This window comes from Zingiber officinale, chromosome 5A (genome assembly GCF_018446385.1).
Source record: "Zingiber officinale cultivar Zhangliang chromosome 5A, Zo_v1.1, whole genome shotgun sequence".
Classification (NCBI taxonomy): domain Eukaryota; kingdom Viridiplantae; phylum Streptophyta; class Magnoliopsida; order Zingiberales; family Zingiberaceae; genus Zingiber; species Zingiber officinale.
The window spans coordinates 89398752-89413839 of NC_055994.1; the positions used below are offsets into that span (position 1 = coordinate 89398752).

The 15088-nt window shown below is 38.7% G+C and overlaps 3 protein-coding genes across 5 annotated transcripts; all 3 read right to left on the minus strand.

Annotated features, from left to right (window-relative positions):
* Positions 1-314: 314 nt before the first annotated feature.
* LOC121980919 (nuclear pore complex-interacting protein family member B3-like) lies at positions 315-3394 on the minus strand. Its single transcript, XM_042533195.1, has 3 exons — positions 3144-3394; positions 1931-2297; positions 315-1845 (listed from the first exon to the last, which is right to left on the minus strand). The coding sequence occupies exons 1-3, from the start codon at positions 3204-3206 to the stop codon at positions 755-757; spliced, it is 1521 nt and encodes a 506-aa protein (XP_042389129.1). The 5' UTR covers positions 3207-3394; the 3' UTR covers positions 315-754.
* Positions 3395-3960: 566 nt separating this feature from the next.
* Positions 3961-6325, minus strand: LOC121980920 (actin-depolymerizing factor 5-like). The gene is made up of 3 exons (XM_042533196.1): positions 6170-6325; positions 5799-6058; positions 3961-4307 (listed from the first exon to the last, which is right to left on the minus strand). The coding sequence occupies exons 1-3, from the start codon at positions 6188-6190 to the stop codon at positions 4157-4159; spliced, it is 432 nt and encodes a 143-aa protein (XP_042389130.1). The 5' UTR covers positions 6191-6325; the 3' UTR covers positions 3961-4156.
* Positions 6326-6730: 405 nt separating this feature from the next.
* LOC121980921 (cyclin-B2-1-like) lies at positions 6731-10269 on the minus strand. Of its 3 annotated transcripts, none has more exons than XM_042533198.1 (12): positions 10035-10269; positions 9786-9921; positions 9592-9682; positions 9455-9511; positions 9312-9357; positions 9069-9227; positions 8835-8975; positions 8325-8414; positions 8001-8222; positions 7548-7646; positions 7273-7451; positions 6731-7196 (listed from the first exon to the last, which is right to left on the minus strand). In XM_042533198.1, exons 2-12 carry the CDS (start codon positions 9838-9840, stop codon positions 7052-7054), a joined length of 1284 nt encoding a protein of 427 aa, XP_042389132.1. In that variant the 5' UTR covers positions 9841-9921; positions 10035-10269; the 3' UTR covers positions 6731-7051. The 3 variants fall into 3 exon arrangements, with proteins under 3 accessions (XP_042389132.1, XP_042389133.1, XP_042389131.1); XM_042533199.1 differs by having other exon boundaries at positions 9162-9227; positions 9455-9514; XM_042533197.1 differs by having other exon boundaries at positions 9455-9514.
* Between the last annotated feature and the right edge of the window lie 4819 nt (positions 10270-15088).

Genomic DNA, 15088 nt, shown 5'->3' on the forward strand with positions numbered 1-15088 from the left:
TAATGAAGAAAAGAAAAACAATAGAAAAAGTCAAATTATCATGAGGGTAAAATAGAAAATGCTTTTAAAAAAGTGCGCTCTTTGATAAATATTAAAATAGTGTACGTCTTTTAATAAATTCATATTTTCAAGTGCGTTCTTTAGTAAATTGCCGATCTTTTAATCAAACAGAACAATATTTATTGTGTGAAAATTCAGAGGAATACATTAATTAAAACTAAAGGGTGAAAATAGCAACGCTGTGGACCTAATAATGCACCTTCACATCCAAAAGGGCATGCCTGTTCCGGCTGTATCTATCACAACATACATGCTACCAACTAAAAATATTTTATTTATTTATTTATTTTTTTGTCGTAGAAACATAACAGACTCAGCAAGTCTAAAAATTCTTGTTGTAGCAGACTCAGTATAGGAGTAGAAACAAGAATAAACTTCAATCAATTAATACAGAATGTAGACCATTTACGCCCTTTAAGAATGAATGCAGGCAAAAGTTGACCATCATTCCACTTCACGTCTCATTTTTCCACTTTCACGCCCCTTGGATCTAAAATGGTACTGCGTATGGTAGCAGATGTAACAAGCTCGAGGTTGCACTGAAGGAACATGATTCACAAATAGGTCCTGTCATGTTACCACTTTCTACACATGTTCAACTCAGGCACATAACAAGCTCTGAGGTTGCACTGAAGGAATCTCGTGATTTTCACAAATAGATCCTGTTGTGTTGCCACTTTGGTGCCCCATGAATCTAAAATGGGACAGCGTATGGTAGCAGATACAAGTTCAACCCAGGCATGCAACGAGCTCGAGGTTGCACCAAAGGAACCTCATGATTTTCACAAATAAGTCCTGCTGAGTCGGTAGTGGTGCTGTCTTTCTTCAGAGGATTCAATTGTTGCTTCGGAGCCACATTTAGCCAATCATCATCCTCACTGACCACCACTGATGGGTCAAGTTGCATTGGGTGTGGTGGATTCCAGTTTACTACCAAAGTTTTGTACTGTTCTTTTTGCCATGTTCTGCCGCCAACCCTATTCGGTCGGGAAGTTTTAGTTGTAGCTGCTGCTGCTCCAGGGAGAGCTGCTTCTGGAGGCCTGCTCGAGGAACATGGCTGTTCTGCAACTGCAGTAGGCATCTGATCAAGTTTCTGCTTTGCTGGGTGTACATTTTTTGGCTGTGGACGTATCTGATTTGACAACGATGGCAAAGGTAGCTGCTCCTGCAGCTCTGAATGCTTCATCAAAGGCAATGACGGCACAACCTGCCCCGATGGTGGCAATGATAGTTGCAGCTTAGTTTGCTTTGAGGAAGGAACTGCTCGCTTCAATCTCCCCAGCTGTGGTGGCAATGGCGGCAGTTCCCGTGTTTGCCTTGATGATGGTAATGCTGGCTGTACTTGATTTGATGATGGCAATGGTGTTTGCAGATTAATTTGTTTTTGCAATGGCATTGTTAGCTCCTCAAGTTGCGACTGTGGCAAAGGTGGTCTTGTTTGCCTTGATGATGGTACTGCTGGCTGTGCTTGCTCCGATGATGGCACTAGTGTTTCCAGATTAATTTGCTTTTGCGATGGCACTGTTAGTCCCCCAAGCCTTGACTGTGGCAAAGATGGTTGTGGCTTAATTTGCTTTGACGAAGCCAATAATGGTAATCTTACTTTCCCTGATGATGATGATGAAAGTGGCTGAGGCTTTATTTGCCTTGATGACAGCAAGGCTAGTTTTACTTGCCCAGACAGTGGCAATGGTGGCTGCAGCTCTGTTTGCCTTGACAAAGGTAAGGGTGATGGCTCTGCAACTCTTTGCCTTAAGATTGGCAATTTGATGCAAAGAGTAGTACCTTCATGATATTAATGAGCAATATTCAGAACCAAATAAAGATCAACAAAGTTCAACTTAAAGCAATAAATCAAAAGTTGTTTTACCTTGAAGATCATGGCTAGAAGAAGACAGCACCAGTTTCCTTCTCTTACTGCTGTCCTGAGAACTCTCAGGAGAATCAAGCTTATGCTGGATAGAACATGAAGGCTCAAGTTCTTCTGTGAGGCCACTTTTCTCCAGATGCTCAATTGCTTCACTCGTCTTTTGGCTGCAAAGGTCTCGAACCAATGGGCGTTGCTCAATTTCAGACTTCCTCTTTTTGTGGCTTCTTTTATCATCTTCTGATTTATCCTTATGCTTCCTCTTTTTATGCTGCTTTTCTTCATGATTTGAGTTTCCAGCCTTATCTTTCGCATGCCTTTCCTTCTTCGCCTTTTTTGTATGCTTCTTTGCCCTTTCTTCCTTTAGAAGCTACATTCCACAAGAATTGTCAATCCCAACAGAGGATAGACATTCACTGATTCACATACAAGCAAGGAGAAATGTCCAAAGATACAGTTTTTACAAACTATTCCCAAACCAGATTTTTTTTCCCAACAATTTTAGGACTAACAACTGCCGTCTTCTTTGCTGTCCATTATAGAATTCACAATTGTGAACCATAATAACCATAGGATGCCACAAGGGGGAAGAAAGGCGATATATGTTTTTTAACTTCACAATGAAACAAATTAACCACTTAACCAAAAGAAGATCCTCATATGCTTTATGAAAATCTAAAGTCACATGTAAAAAATAATGATAGGCATGTTCCAAGTCACACTTAACCAAAAGAGTTCACGGAAACATCCCCTGTATTATGTGATACATGATGATTACATATCGCAATAAATCTTTGTGACTTCTAATTCCCCTAATAATTTTAAAAATTAACCAGCACAAACCCTCTATTATGTGATATATTTCTCTTCCTCCTCCATGATGATATCATATTTCCGGTAGATCTTTTCGACTTCTCATTCCCGTTATAATTTCTTGACTCACCTACATGTCTAGGGCATCAAATTGGCACTGTAATTCACAAACACAATACTCGACTAAAAACAACTGCCATCTTGTTCAATCAATGAATGAGTAACCGGCCAATTATAAACGATTTTATTTTTGGTCATATGGATACAAAAAAGTATCGATAGAATCTATAATCTTCGCCCGTGGCTCCCAAAAGACAATCCGAGCAACCAACCCATCCCCGATAAAGGAAGCCGAGCAAGAATGCAAGAATTCAACCACAGCAAGCATCGATGCTCAACAAACCTTAATGGATTGGTTCTCCGCCTGTCCAAAGTAAGGCAGTGGGTACGGGAAGCAACGCGACATGACGCTTACAGAGGTCTCTTCCTCCTCTTCCTCCCCTTTCCTTTCCCCGTCGATCGGGAGATCGACAAATCGAACAGACGCCGGCGACGGAAATCGAGGACGATTTGGAAACCTAGGTTTAGGGTTACGCAGCGAGAGAAAAATAGGAAATTTATCTCGCGACAAAGAGGCCAGATGAGTGATATTTATAGAGCCGAGGGAGAGGCTCTGCCAGTCTGTTAATGCGGCGCGTTAGTCCGCGTAATGATCTGTTCCTGCGGTCCGTTTCAATCAGCTAATTTATCGGGTCCCACACGATTTCCATTGGGCCTTACGTATAAAGGCCGTCGACGATCCGGTATCCTCTATATTGTCGGTTTATGTTAAAATTGTACAATACTAATTAAATTATCGCATTAACAGAGTATTCATTACTTAAAAATGATCCGTGTAAAATAATAAAAGTAAATAATTACAATGTTTGATCATACAATTGTCTTAATATTAGTTACATCGAGCTCGAGTAATAATTTTAATTTAATTTACACACTGATGCCGTTGTTTAGTCAATTGGGCTAAATCAGCGGTGTAGCTGGACCGGGCCCATCTCACCGAACAACCCACACATGATGCATATTGTTCATATGCATCATAAAATTAAAGAACAATTGTTTCAGTGACGATAATAAATTGCGATTTTGTTGCCTTGTGTCGGTGAATTTACCTTTGTTTGTTGGTACCAGTGCTGACTATTTGAGATGGCTAAACTGGAACATTCGACCAAAAGCATTACTGTCTTTCCATGATACATTAAGTGAAGCAGTGAATAAGAACAATGGGATGTGAAGGTGCGCCTCCGGAGCACTCCCTCTCATTGTTGTGCAAGCACATAGTTAAGCTAACAGAAAAGATCTAGGACCAATTGGTCAGCGAGCAACAGCTAAAGGCTGGCAATTATTGATCCGACCTGCTCATTTGGCCCTCTCTCGGATCACATCAAATCCCATCTCTGCAGGGTCGGTCGCTTGCACCTCATAGTGGATCCCTTCCAGTAGCCTCCTCAGTCCTTGCTTTGAGGTGGCATACAAGATCTTCGATCTGATCCTTGATGCTGTAGGGGACCTGCAAAAGTAACATAAGGCCAAGCCCTAAAATCCAAGATCCCAACACAAAAAACAGTCAGTCAGGTGGAAAACTGACAATGAATCAAAGTCAGTGAATTCCATCAATCATATGCAGTCGGCCAAGTAAAAGAAGATTTAGTGTCAAAGATAGTCAAAAATTGGAGAAGCGCAATTCTAGTTATATCCAGTGGATACAAACCAAATTATCGATATATGAACCGAATGAAGTGACTGATACGAATCAGTAAACTGATACGTATGCAGTTCAGACTTGAACATTTTGATAGGAAAGGCACAAACATGCATGATTGTGTTGGTACACATCCAGATCAAGGTTAGATGGTGGGGTAGAAGAGACATATTCTTTAGGAAAAAGAATAGGTGCAAAGTCTAATCTCCACGTATGAGTTGTTTAGCTTATTAAGATAAGGATGGATGCTTCCAGGAAATCAACAAAAGGTTAAAGGTCGGTGCTCTGAGACTTTTTTTATTGTCCGTGCATTGTGATGAGAGATTACAAATTGATGAGAGCTAAAGGCTGGCAATTCATTCAAAGAATTCTAAGCAACAAGAAAGGCTCCTTGGGGTCTTTCTTCACAATTCATATCACCTCCAAAATCCCTAATACAGAATTTAAGAATATGCCTGTAATATTTTAGAGAATTTCAAGATAGCGAAAGAACAAATATATAAAACCCATACTTATAATTAAACTAAGGAATTAAAGTTCAAGCTAGTGGAATGGTCTCCCTCTTCCATGTTAAAGCTTGAGAAAGTGGACTAGTGGAATGGTCTCCCTCTACCATGTTAAAGCTTGAGAAAGTGGACTTAAAGGGAACATCTTTTTTCCACCATGAAGTTGAGCACTTAACTTTACTGATTTATGCTGAAGTTTACAGATTTAGACGACAGATGCAGGGTGATTTCTAGATTATAAAAAAAAGTGGTTATTATGAACAGAACAAGTTCAAGACGTTTAAGATATTACAAATTTAACTTAAGATAAGCTTGTGATGAGAGATTGATAAAGTTTTGTTGTGAATTATTTTAGGTTATAAATTGAATAGACATATTTAACAGAGTGAAATTAAGATCAGAGCAAGTTATGCATGGTTTTTTTAGACATAAACATGTCCTCTTATGAAATGTGTAGGGTTTGAAAACTGGTATCAGTCTAAAACAATTGATGATTTCTAGATCGAATCCAGATGAAGCAAAAGAAATGCAATCAAATGAGCTAAATCTCTTTTTTTTTTCCCTGAAAGATGTAGATGTAGGATTTCTTCTGAAATAATTGCATAGTAAAAGAAATACCAGGTGATGAAGAAGATCAAAGTTATGAATGTTTATCTTGGGTCACAAAGATGCCATTTTCCCATACGTCTAGGGTTTTCATCAACTTCTATTGATCTTTACGATCGATGATTCTTAGATCAAATCAAGATCAAGGAAAAGGAAAGCCATCTCAACGAACGAGCCAATAGAGTACCAGGTGATAAAGAAGATCTTGCTTCTCTGACAGTTGTCACAGGATAGGAAGTCGAAGTCGAAGACGGCGTAGCGGCAGTCGTCGGCGGGGAGGGCGGCAGCGAGGCCGTCGTAGCCCTCGCCGGCGGCGCCGACTTTGTCAACCATCACCTCGCGGGCCTTCTCGTCGATCTTGTACACCACGTACCGGCTCACCTTCTTCCACTTCATCTCCATAAATGAGCTCAAACATTCCTGCTTCACCCGCATCCCCTCCGTCGCCTACCATTATTTTCCCAAAAAAAAAAATCAATCAAAAACAAAAAACACCAGTACAAATCAAAATCGAAACTTTGTATGATTGAAGTAAGGGAGGAGCAGCGGATCAATCACCATCTTGAAGGCCATCGCCATGGCCGCAGCTTGGAATGTGGCGACTGGTGACCTCTGCTTCTGCCTTTGGAGCTGCAGAGGTTCTTAAAGACGGATTTATTTATAGGCTGAGGAGTTAATAATAATAATAATAATAAATGAAATTGCATTTTTTTCCTTTTGAGAAAAATGAAAAAAATCAATATTTAATATTGGTTAAAAAAAAATTTATTCCCTTCTCTTCTCTTTTCTATCTCCATCCATTGGATGCTTTTGCTTTGAAGCAAAGACTGCAGAGGCCCCTATGCGATATGGTTGTTGGATACAAGGTCGTGGCATTGCTATCATCCACTTTTTCTTTATTCACCTTTAGTGGAATGATCATATTTCTTCCATGATAATTATAAGATGACTACTTGTTCACATCAGGTGAAGTTAAATGCTTAAGAGGAAGATTTAATTCAAGAAAATGAAAAAAAGATTACAGAACAAGTTTAGTTCAACAACTACAAATCACTCAAGGAAAGCCTTCATAAATGAAGAAGACTATGTATCATTTGCATTACTAAGTGCTAACAAATCTTAGAACTCATTGATGGACTAGAAGAATTATGGAAAATGTCATTAGGACACAATACATCTTACAAAGATTTCAGTAAAAAGTTAATCTTAGCCACCTACCTTGAAAAGAAAATCATTATACAATTACACATCAAATTTGTAATGTAGAATCAGTGGTACAACAACGTCATAGTAGAGTTGATTTCCAATCTCAAAATACATGTGTTTTTGCATACAGACATCATAATGGCACTGCAACTTTTGTTGCTTCAATGAACCCCCACAAGTTCGTGGTTCTAGCCATATTAAAAGTCATTCAGCAGCACCTCTTTTATCAGGACACTAAGGATTAGTTCCCAGTAGAAAAATAGCAGCTTCTGTTCTTGCTGCACATCCATACTTAAAAGTACTGTATTTCCTATGTACTCCAGTGAGTTTTCCAGTTGCAGCCTTGAGGTGGAAATCCACCATCAACATAGAGCATTCACTGTCATGAAGAGACATTTTAGGCGCACAACAAGAGATTCAAAAGTGATGAGTGGTGTTTGCAGAGTAGAACTTACAGTAGCTGGCTCTTTGAATAGGCAGTGTGCAATTCGCAAGTTTTTGTCCATTCCTCCTGCCCTTTGAGGGCGCATTGTGCGGTATATATTGCTGCAGCAGCCAGTAACGAAGGGCAGAATTTGAGCATCTTGTACTCAACCAAAGAGAGCTCTATGATGAAATAAGAAAGAAGCTCCAACTGCTCGATATTGCAAACAAAATATAATTTTTCGGTCAGAGTAGAACTCGATAAATATGAAATAAAATTCGATCAATTGAAATCAAGTATTTGTACCTTTCGGTCAGATTCAGCTGCCTTGAGAAACCTTTTCATGAAGACGCAAGGAGTTGGAATGGACATATTGAAGTGCAATGTCCCTGCAATCAGTTTTTCCTGCAAAAGAAAAATGAACAATTACATAACAGATCGAAGGATCATGGTAGAACAAACTATGGGCTATGCTTAATAAAACCCTGAGTCATAATAACACTGATCTATTTTTCCTGTTTGGAATAAAAAAAAATAAAGAGAAAAAGAATACATATCACAGATGAAAGTAGACTCATTAGTTTGAATTTTGAAACAGTCAAATTCCAATAAAATGAAGCATCTTATGTGTAAAAAGTTTTATTGATGAAAATTGAAAATAGAAAACAGGAAAATACGTCAAAGACCAAAGATAAAAATTGAATCAAACAAAAAATTCACAAAAATATAATTACTGCCTCTTTTAAGGGAGAAAAATACCATTTCAAGAACTTCAGTCCTAGTGTAAGCTTTGTCAGAAATTAAGATCAAGTCCTCCACAACTGGAACGGAGACTTCCTCGTACTTGCAAGCAAGAAACAACGCTGTAATTCCAACCAGCTGAAGTTTTTTCCTTACTACCGTCTCACTTTCTAAGAATCTATCGATAATATTTATAGTCAGAAAAAGTGTCTCCTCCATTAATTCGAATTTATAATGCACCTGTATAGAAAGATTTAGAAAAATAGGTACATGGTTAAGGGAGTATAGATCCAGAAAAGATTTGAAGATGTGGCCATGTGGTGTTTTATAATGATCATCTACCTCTATCAACCAGTCAATGAGAATAGCCCGCATTTTTTCATTGATATCAAACTGCTTGGACATGTAGTTAGGGTCCACACAACTTTCATCCTGCAATTATAAATTTGGTTGTATTATCAATAAAGAAATGTATTTGAACAACAGTTAATCCTTGCTAGTGAAAAAATAGTTCAGAGTTCACCTGACGCATGGCACATGTAGATTAGATTAAAGAAGATTTCAACTCAGAGTTCATGTTGTTAATTGTCACGGGAATTGACAATTAACATTGTCACGAGATTTCAACAAGTTAATATTTTATAGGGAAAATTGGTGCTAGAAGTGAAATAACATAGAAAATATATGATTCACAAATTGTATATCCATGACATATTTTCTAATAGACAAGTTTAATGTATTAACCGACATGACTAACAATGTTATATGTATGATCTAATGAAGAAGAGAGATTTTGAATGAGATCAGACTTCAAAATTATGATTTCTAGTCAATCATCACACTAAGACCTACCTCTGTTTTCCTGTACAATCTGTATATATCATCTACATAATCAACTACTGCCAGTGGATCATCGTGGTCACAGCTATCAATATCAGGCATCGAATCCACCACACTTTCTTCCATTTCAACCTCCTCGAGATCAGAGCTATCCTACAATATGCCAAAAATGACCTTTCGAGTGAGCTGCCAATTAGATAGATTTCAACTTATTTAAAATATGTGGGATGGTTTAGAGCAGACGACCATTTCATCTGACATAGGCAATAGCAACCCAATGCTTGAGTTGTGAAAATCGAAATCTAGGTCTGTAGAAGTATCTACAGAACTCAAACTCACATCAGGCTGTATGGCTGCTGCATGCTCTCTGTCATTCCCAATTTGCTGATAATTTTCCTTGGAATCCTGTATAAAGCAAAAATTTTAGTAATAATAAATTAGGTAACAAAGCTGTGATTTACCAAGTTTCATTCTTTGAAAAAGACCCACCTGATACTGAGCTTGCGATTGGTTTGCCAATGTAGCAGCAAATCTCCTAAAGAAACTCGATCCATCAATCAGTTAAAAACAAGGAACTAAAAAATAGGATAAATATTTTGAAGACAAGAGAATCAAAGAGAGTGGGCGCTAACCTTGTAATTGGTCGTCGGGCACCAAGTGCAGGATTCTGATCATCTAAATTTATTTTGCTGCTGAAGGCAGACAAAAAGGAATTAGATCATGCCGAAGAATTACTATCAAAAGGCAAGGTTAGACATGAAGTAGTTACTCCGTCAATCCCTTCTTGGTCACCACATAAGGGTTACGTTGTGCCCCCAACAGATTCTTTATGTCCCTCAATGCCCTTCGATTGCCCATTTCTGTAACAAAGGAAAGAAATTAGATTTTTGTTCCTCATCTGAGAATTTATAATTCAAGCGCTAAATTCTTCGAACAACTGATCCAAAATATTTGAACAAGAACCTCGAGAAGTCTTAGATTGCATCATGCCTTGTTCACTACCGCCAACTACATCCATTGCCTCTCTGATCCCGGTGGCTCACTCAGCATTCAAGAAAACTCCGAAAGAGGAGTAGCACCAAAAAGAGCGATTTTTTAGCTAAAAAAGACGAAAAGGTCGAAAATTTAGGAACCGATCCGCGAACTTCCACTGCGAAAGTTGCAATCGAAGGCAACAATCAACGAAATGAACGCGAAAGAATCGAGCAAGACCTTTTTTAAAAGCAGATTCTCCTCCGCCACCTTCCTTTCCGAATTCCGGTACCTGAGAAGCCGCCGGGCTTCCAATCCGAAGGTGGTGAGGGGAAGAATCAATCGAAGCCCTACAAACCTGATCGAATCTGCGCCTCGACGGGGGGAATTTAACGCCCTCTTCTCCGCTACTCTCTCACTCTCTCCTCGGTATTTGCGAGAGAGCGAAAACGGGATAGGGGGAAAAAAATAAGAAAGGATTTAAAGGCCATCGAAGCAATAAAATAAGAAGGGACGCAAACAGCGGAAGGGTGGGTTCACATGCCTCCTCAGTAGCCAACGGCTAGCGTTTCGTTGCCGTAGGATCGGATCTGGACGGTTGATAAGTCCTCAACGGTCATCTCAGTTTCAAAATTCGTCATTTCGGATGTCTGACTGTTTAGCTGCTTCTGCGCGAGCCGCGACGGTACATTGAACCGGTTCAGTTACACCGGTTGTCTTTATAACATAACCGTTGGAAAACGATAATGTTTTTTATATTCTATTGTTTTCATATTTACCATATGAAATTTCAGTACTTGCAAGGCTAAATATACTATGATAAATATAGTATCCTAAATCCATCCATACTAACTTCACGCCGGATTAGAGTAATATAAAATATTTAATTTAAATAATATAAGTTTATTAGTGATAATTATAGATTATGTGATTTAATGTTCGTGATACCTATGTTTAGGTAGATTTTAAAAAAAAAAAAAATCCTATGCATTTTCAAAAATTAGAGGACGAAAATAAAATTTTATTTTCCTTGTTTATTAAATTTTTAGATCTTATTAAGTAGATCTACTAATTATGTATTTTTAGAATCCTCATCTAAAATTTAAATAAATTATTTTACACATATCATTAGGAGTTATAAATAGTTTCATGGATTAGGTAAGGGGAGAATTAGAAATTTATATTCTTAGTAAGGTAACCTCTAGTGTAGAGATTAAACCAAGATTGATTTAAAATTTAGACAATTCCATAAATTTGAATAGGTATAAAATGTATATGATCGAAGGGATATAAAATCCGAACACATATAAAATTTATATGATTTAATACTTATTGTTGAATCATTAAAGTGTTAGATCTAGTCTCCAGGGCGTAGCGCAGACGGTGGGCGCATGGTATATCTGGCGTAATAGTCAGGGGTCGATTCTCAGGAACTGACGACCTGGGGTTTACCCCGCCATGCGCCTATGGGTTGTGTACCTGCATGAACCTCCCTCTATATCCGTGGGGCCGGCACTAGGGGGGCCGCTAAGATAACGAATCTATCTTTTATTAAAGTGTTGGATCTAGACTTGGTACAACCTATATAATTATACCCTATGAATGTGATTTTCAGATAGAGGGGATTGGGAGGAGAAAAAAAACTAGGGTTTCCTCACCTACACACCCGTTGGCCCTAAGCCTTAACCCCACCTTGAATTTCTGCCACCCTAACTCTAAGTCCCATCAGTCCTAGCCCTAAAGGGAGGAGAGGAAGAGGGAGCTTTGGTGTCAAGGAGTCAAACGAGGAGGTCGTGCTTTGATCATAACCTTGCCCATTACGTCGACGGTGAATCCTACAAGCATTTAGAAGTGAAGGCATGTTCTATACCTTTTTGATGTGTTAATTAGTTCATATTGTTGGTCCCTTTGGAGGCCGACAAGAGGGGAGGGGTGAATTGCCCTACAAAATAAAACTCGAACCTTTCTCGGATTTCAACTATATAATGAACACTTGTAATAAATAAATAAAAGAGACTAAGTAAAGAAAAGCAGACAAGTTTTACTTGGTTTGCAATCAGGGGATTGCTAATCCAAGGAATGTAAGCGCACTATCTGATTCTCCTCTGGGCGGAGTAGCCTCTTTACAACGTTGACAGCACAAATGAAAAGAACAGAATTGAAAGCATAGAAAGAATTGATTACAAGTTCATTGAATAAGCTGTGCAGATCAGTGCTATATTTATAGCACTGGTCAGGGCACCCTGAACGGGTTCCGGGCGCCCTGGGGGGATAAACTTTATCCCCCAATGGTCGGATCGAGTCAAATCTCGATCCTGGTCAAAAAGTCATCTCCGGGCGCCCGGAAGGGTTCCGGGCGCCCCGGACCCCAAAAGTCAACTCTGGTTGACTTTTTCCGTCCGGTCGTTCCGCTTCGGTTCAGCTCGTCTCGGTCCGGGTTTTCTGTTCCTGCTCCACTAGCTTGGGTGATCTCGGTCATCCGGAATAGGGCTCACCCGAACCCATGTTCCGGCCTTCTCCTCGAGCAGCCTTCCTTCCCGGTTTCTCGTCCCTCGAACGCCGTGCACGTTCTTCTCGTCCACCGGTGTACTCTTCCGCGGTCACCTCATCCCTCGGATGCACCGAGCCCGTCGGCTCTCTCCCCGTGTCGTCCTTCTCGCTAGCCGCGTCTTCCGCTCGACTTCCTGTGTTCCTAAGCTCCTGCACACTTAGACACAAGGGTTAAACAAACGCATGACCTAACTTAGCTTGTTTGATCACATCAAAACACCTTGGGGTTCCAACAATCTCCCCCTTTTTGATGTGAGCAACTCAAGTTAAGTTAGGGTAACCATATGCAATAAAAACGATTTATATTCCAGTAAGGCTAAATATTTTTCAATTGAAAAATTATAGTACCTCCCCCTAGACTTCACATACTTCTCCCCCTTTGATCACATAAAAATTGGGGTTATAAATAAGTCTAAGGTAAATTCAAACAAAAACTTTAAGTGTAAAATATTTAATAATGTCTAAGTAAAATTCAATTTAAAGACACTCTTCAGAATTTTTCTTTCGAAAAAAAATATTTAAGTAAAACATTTTTCAGATAAAACAATCATAAGTGTTAAAAAAAATTTAAGTTTGAAACTTATCTCAGCATCCCCAAAAAAATTTTCTAATTAATTAAAAAAAATTCTAAGTTAATATTCATAAGAAACAATTCTGAGTCAATTTTAAAAAATTATTAGGCAATATTATCATAAAAAAAATTCTAAGATAACTTAAAAATTTTCTAAGTCAATTTTCATAAAAATTTCTAAGATAATAAAAAATTTTAAAAAAATATTTTCTAACACAAATTGAATAACTCTTTTAAAGCATCAAGTAATTTAAATTAATGCTTTTTCAGTTAGTCAATTAAACTTTTCATTTCGATACTTGGCTTCCAGGTCGTGGCGAGGCACTAGGCCTTCTTGGTTATTGGAGCAACAACCACTTCCTTAGACAAAGCCTCATAAAGAAATTAGTTGTTTAATTTCCTTGCTGAAAATGCTAAGTCTAATTTTTAATTTTAAATTAAATAGGTTTTTGGAACCCAATAGAGGTTCCTACCTACAGGATTAACCAAATATTTCCTAGGTATATAGATTTTTGATATATTTCTAATTTGATTTTGATGAAATCTATAATACCAATTTAAACCTCCATAATTTCTAAAAGTAGAAATATTTGAACCATTAGATTTTTTCAATCTTTCTATTTCTTCTTTTAGTTTTTCATTTTCAATTTTCAATTTTTCAAAATCCTCTATAAGACATGATTTTGCCAAAATTCTCTTTGTTTCTAAAATTTTATTTTCTAATTTGGCATTTTTATTTTCTAATTTATACATGGATTTAGTCATAGCTTTGATACCAAAGTAAAGTTCATCAGGGGGTAAGAGGCATACCTCACTTACCATATCAGACTTGAAGCCTGAATCTCCCCCTGCTTCGCTACTTCCATCTGAGGTCGCTCCCCCTTCATCGATGCTGGGTTCTGATGTACTTTGTCCTTCGTGGCTTGCCATTAGTGCAATCCCCGCATATTCTTGAGCTTCTGATTCAGATGAAGAAGTGTCATCCCAAGTTGCTTTTAGGTTGTGTTTCTTGGGTGTCTTCATTTTAACCTTCTTGAGTTCTGGGCAGTCTTCCCTTAGGTGTCCCTCCTTCTGACACTGGTAGCACCGTACCTTTCTTCTACCTTTTTGATTCTTTTTATTCTGCATTTTAAATTTATTAGATCTAAAAAACTTTTTAAAGTTTCTTACCATGCACGCTTCTTGATCGTCTTCGGAGTCTGATTTGGGTTCATCCTTGTTGGTTGCGTTCAGCGCCATAGTCTGGGTTGTGTCCTTTGATATCTCTGCATATCTAGTTTCGTGTAATTCAAGGGTAGAAAACAACTCTTCTAAAGTACTTACCTCTAGGTCTTTTGAGATGTAGTAAGCATCGACGATTGATGTCCATTCCGGAGTTCTTGGAAACGCATTGAGCGCGTAGCGAATAGTATCCCGGTTTGTTACCTTTTCACCAAGGTTTTCGAGACCAGTAACTAGTTCTTTTACCTTTGCATGTAAACCGGCTACTTTCTCACCTTTCTCCAAACGGATGTTCATCAGTTTGTTACGGAGGATGTCCCTTCTAGCGAGCTTTGCTTCGGACGTGTCTTCGTGGAGTTCCAAGAACTTCTCCCAAAGTTCTTTAGCAGATAAATAGTTTCCGATGCGGTTGACCTCTTGAGGTGGTGTTTCGTACGGCTGTTTGCTACCGACTCATTCTGCTCCTTCTTTGTCCAATCGCTCTCTTCTTTTTCTTTTCCATCTTTATCTATTGGAGCTACAAAACCATATTTCATAATAAACCGAATTTCAAAATCTATTTTTAGGAATACCTCCATACGACGCTTCCAGTCTGCGAAGTTCCCCTCGAATTTTGGTGGGACGATACTTGGTCCGGCCATCTTGTTGCTTCGATCGGCGGTTAGTCCTCCTGAAGCGGCTTGGCTCTGATACTACTTATTGGTCCCTTTGGAGGCCGGCAAGAGGGGAGGGGTGAATTGCCCTACAAAATAAAACTCGAACCTTTCTCGGATTTCAACTATATAATGAACACTTGTAATAAATAAATAAAAGAGACTAAGTAAAGAAAAGCAGACACCAGAGTTTTACTTGATTTGCAATCAGGGGATTGCTAATCCAAGGAATGTAAGCGCACTATCTGATTCTCCTCTGGGCGGAGTAGCCTCTTTACAACGTTGACAGCACAAATGAA

Excerpts from the sequence above, each read along its gene's own strand:
- LOC121980919 (XM_042533195.1), bottom strand. The coding sequence starts at position 3,206 with ATGTCGCGTTGCTTCCCGTACCCACTGCCTTACTTTGGACAGGCGGAG. Across the intron at positions 2,298-3,143 it reads CGGAGAACCAATCCATTAAG|CTTCTAAAGGAAGAAAGGGC; the intron begins GTTTGTTGAGCA and ends TGTGGAATGTAG. Across the intron at positions 1,846-1,930 it reads TTCTAGCCATGATCTTCAAG|GTACTACTCTTTGCATCAAA; the intron begins GTAAAACAACTT and ends AATATCATGAAG.
- LOC121980920 (XM_042533196.1), bottom strand. The coding sequence starts at position 6,190 with ATGGCGATGGCCTTCAAGATG. Across the intron at positions 6,059-6,169 it reads TGGCGATGGCCTTCAAGATG|GCGACGGAGGGGATGCGGGT; the intron begins GTGATTGATCCG and ends AAATAATGGTAG. Across the intron at positions 4,308-5,798 it reads AAGATCTTCTTTATCACCTG|GTCCCCTACAGCATCAAGGA; the intron begins GTACTCTATTGG and ends TTACTTTTGCAG.
- LOC121980921 (XM_042533197.1), bottom strand. The coding sequence starts at position 9,840 with ATGGATGTAGTTGGCGGTAGTGAACAAGGCATGATGCAATCTAAGACT. Across the intron at positions 9,683-9,785 it reads GCAATCTAAGACTTCTCGAG|AAATGGGCAATCGAAGGGCA; the intron begins GTTCTTGTTCAA and ends CCTTTGTTACAG. Across the intron at positions 7,647-8,000 it reads GGACTGAAGTTCTTGAAATG|GAAAAACTGATTGCAGGGAC; the intron begins GTATTTTTCTCC and ends TTTCTTTTGCAG.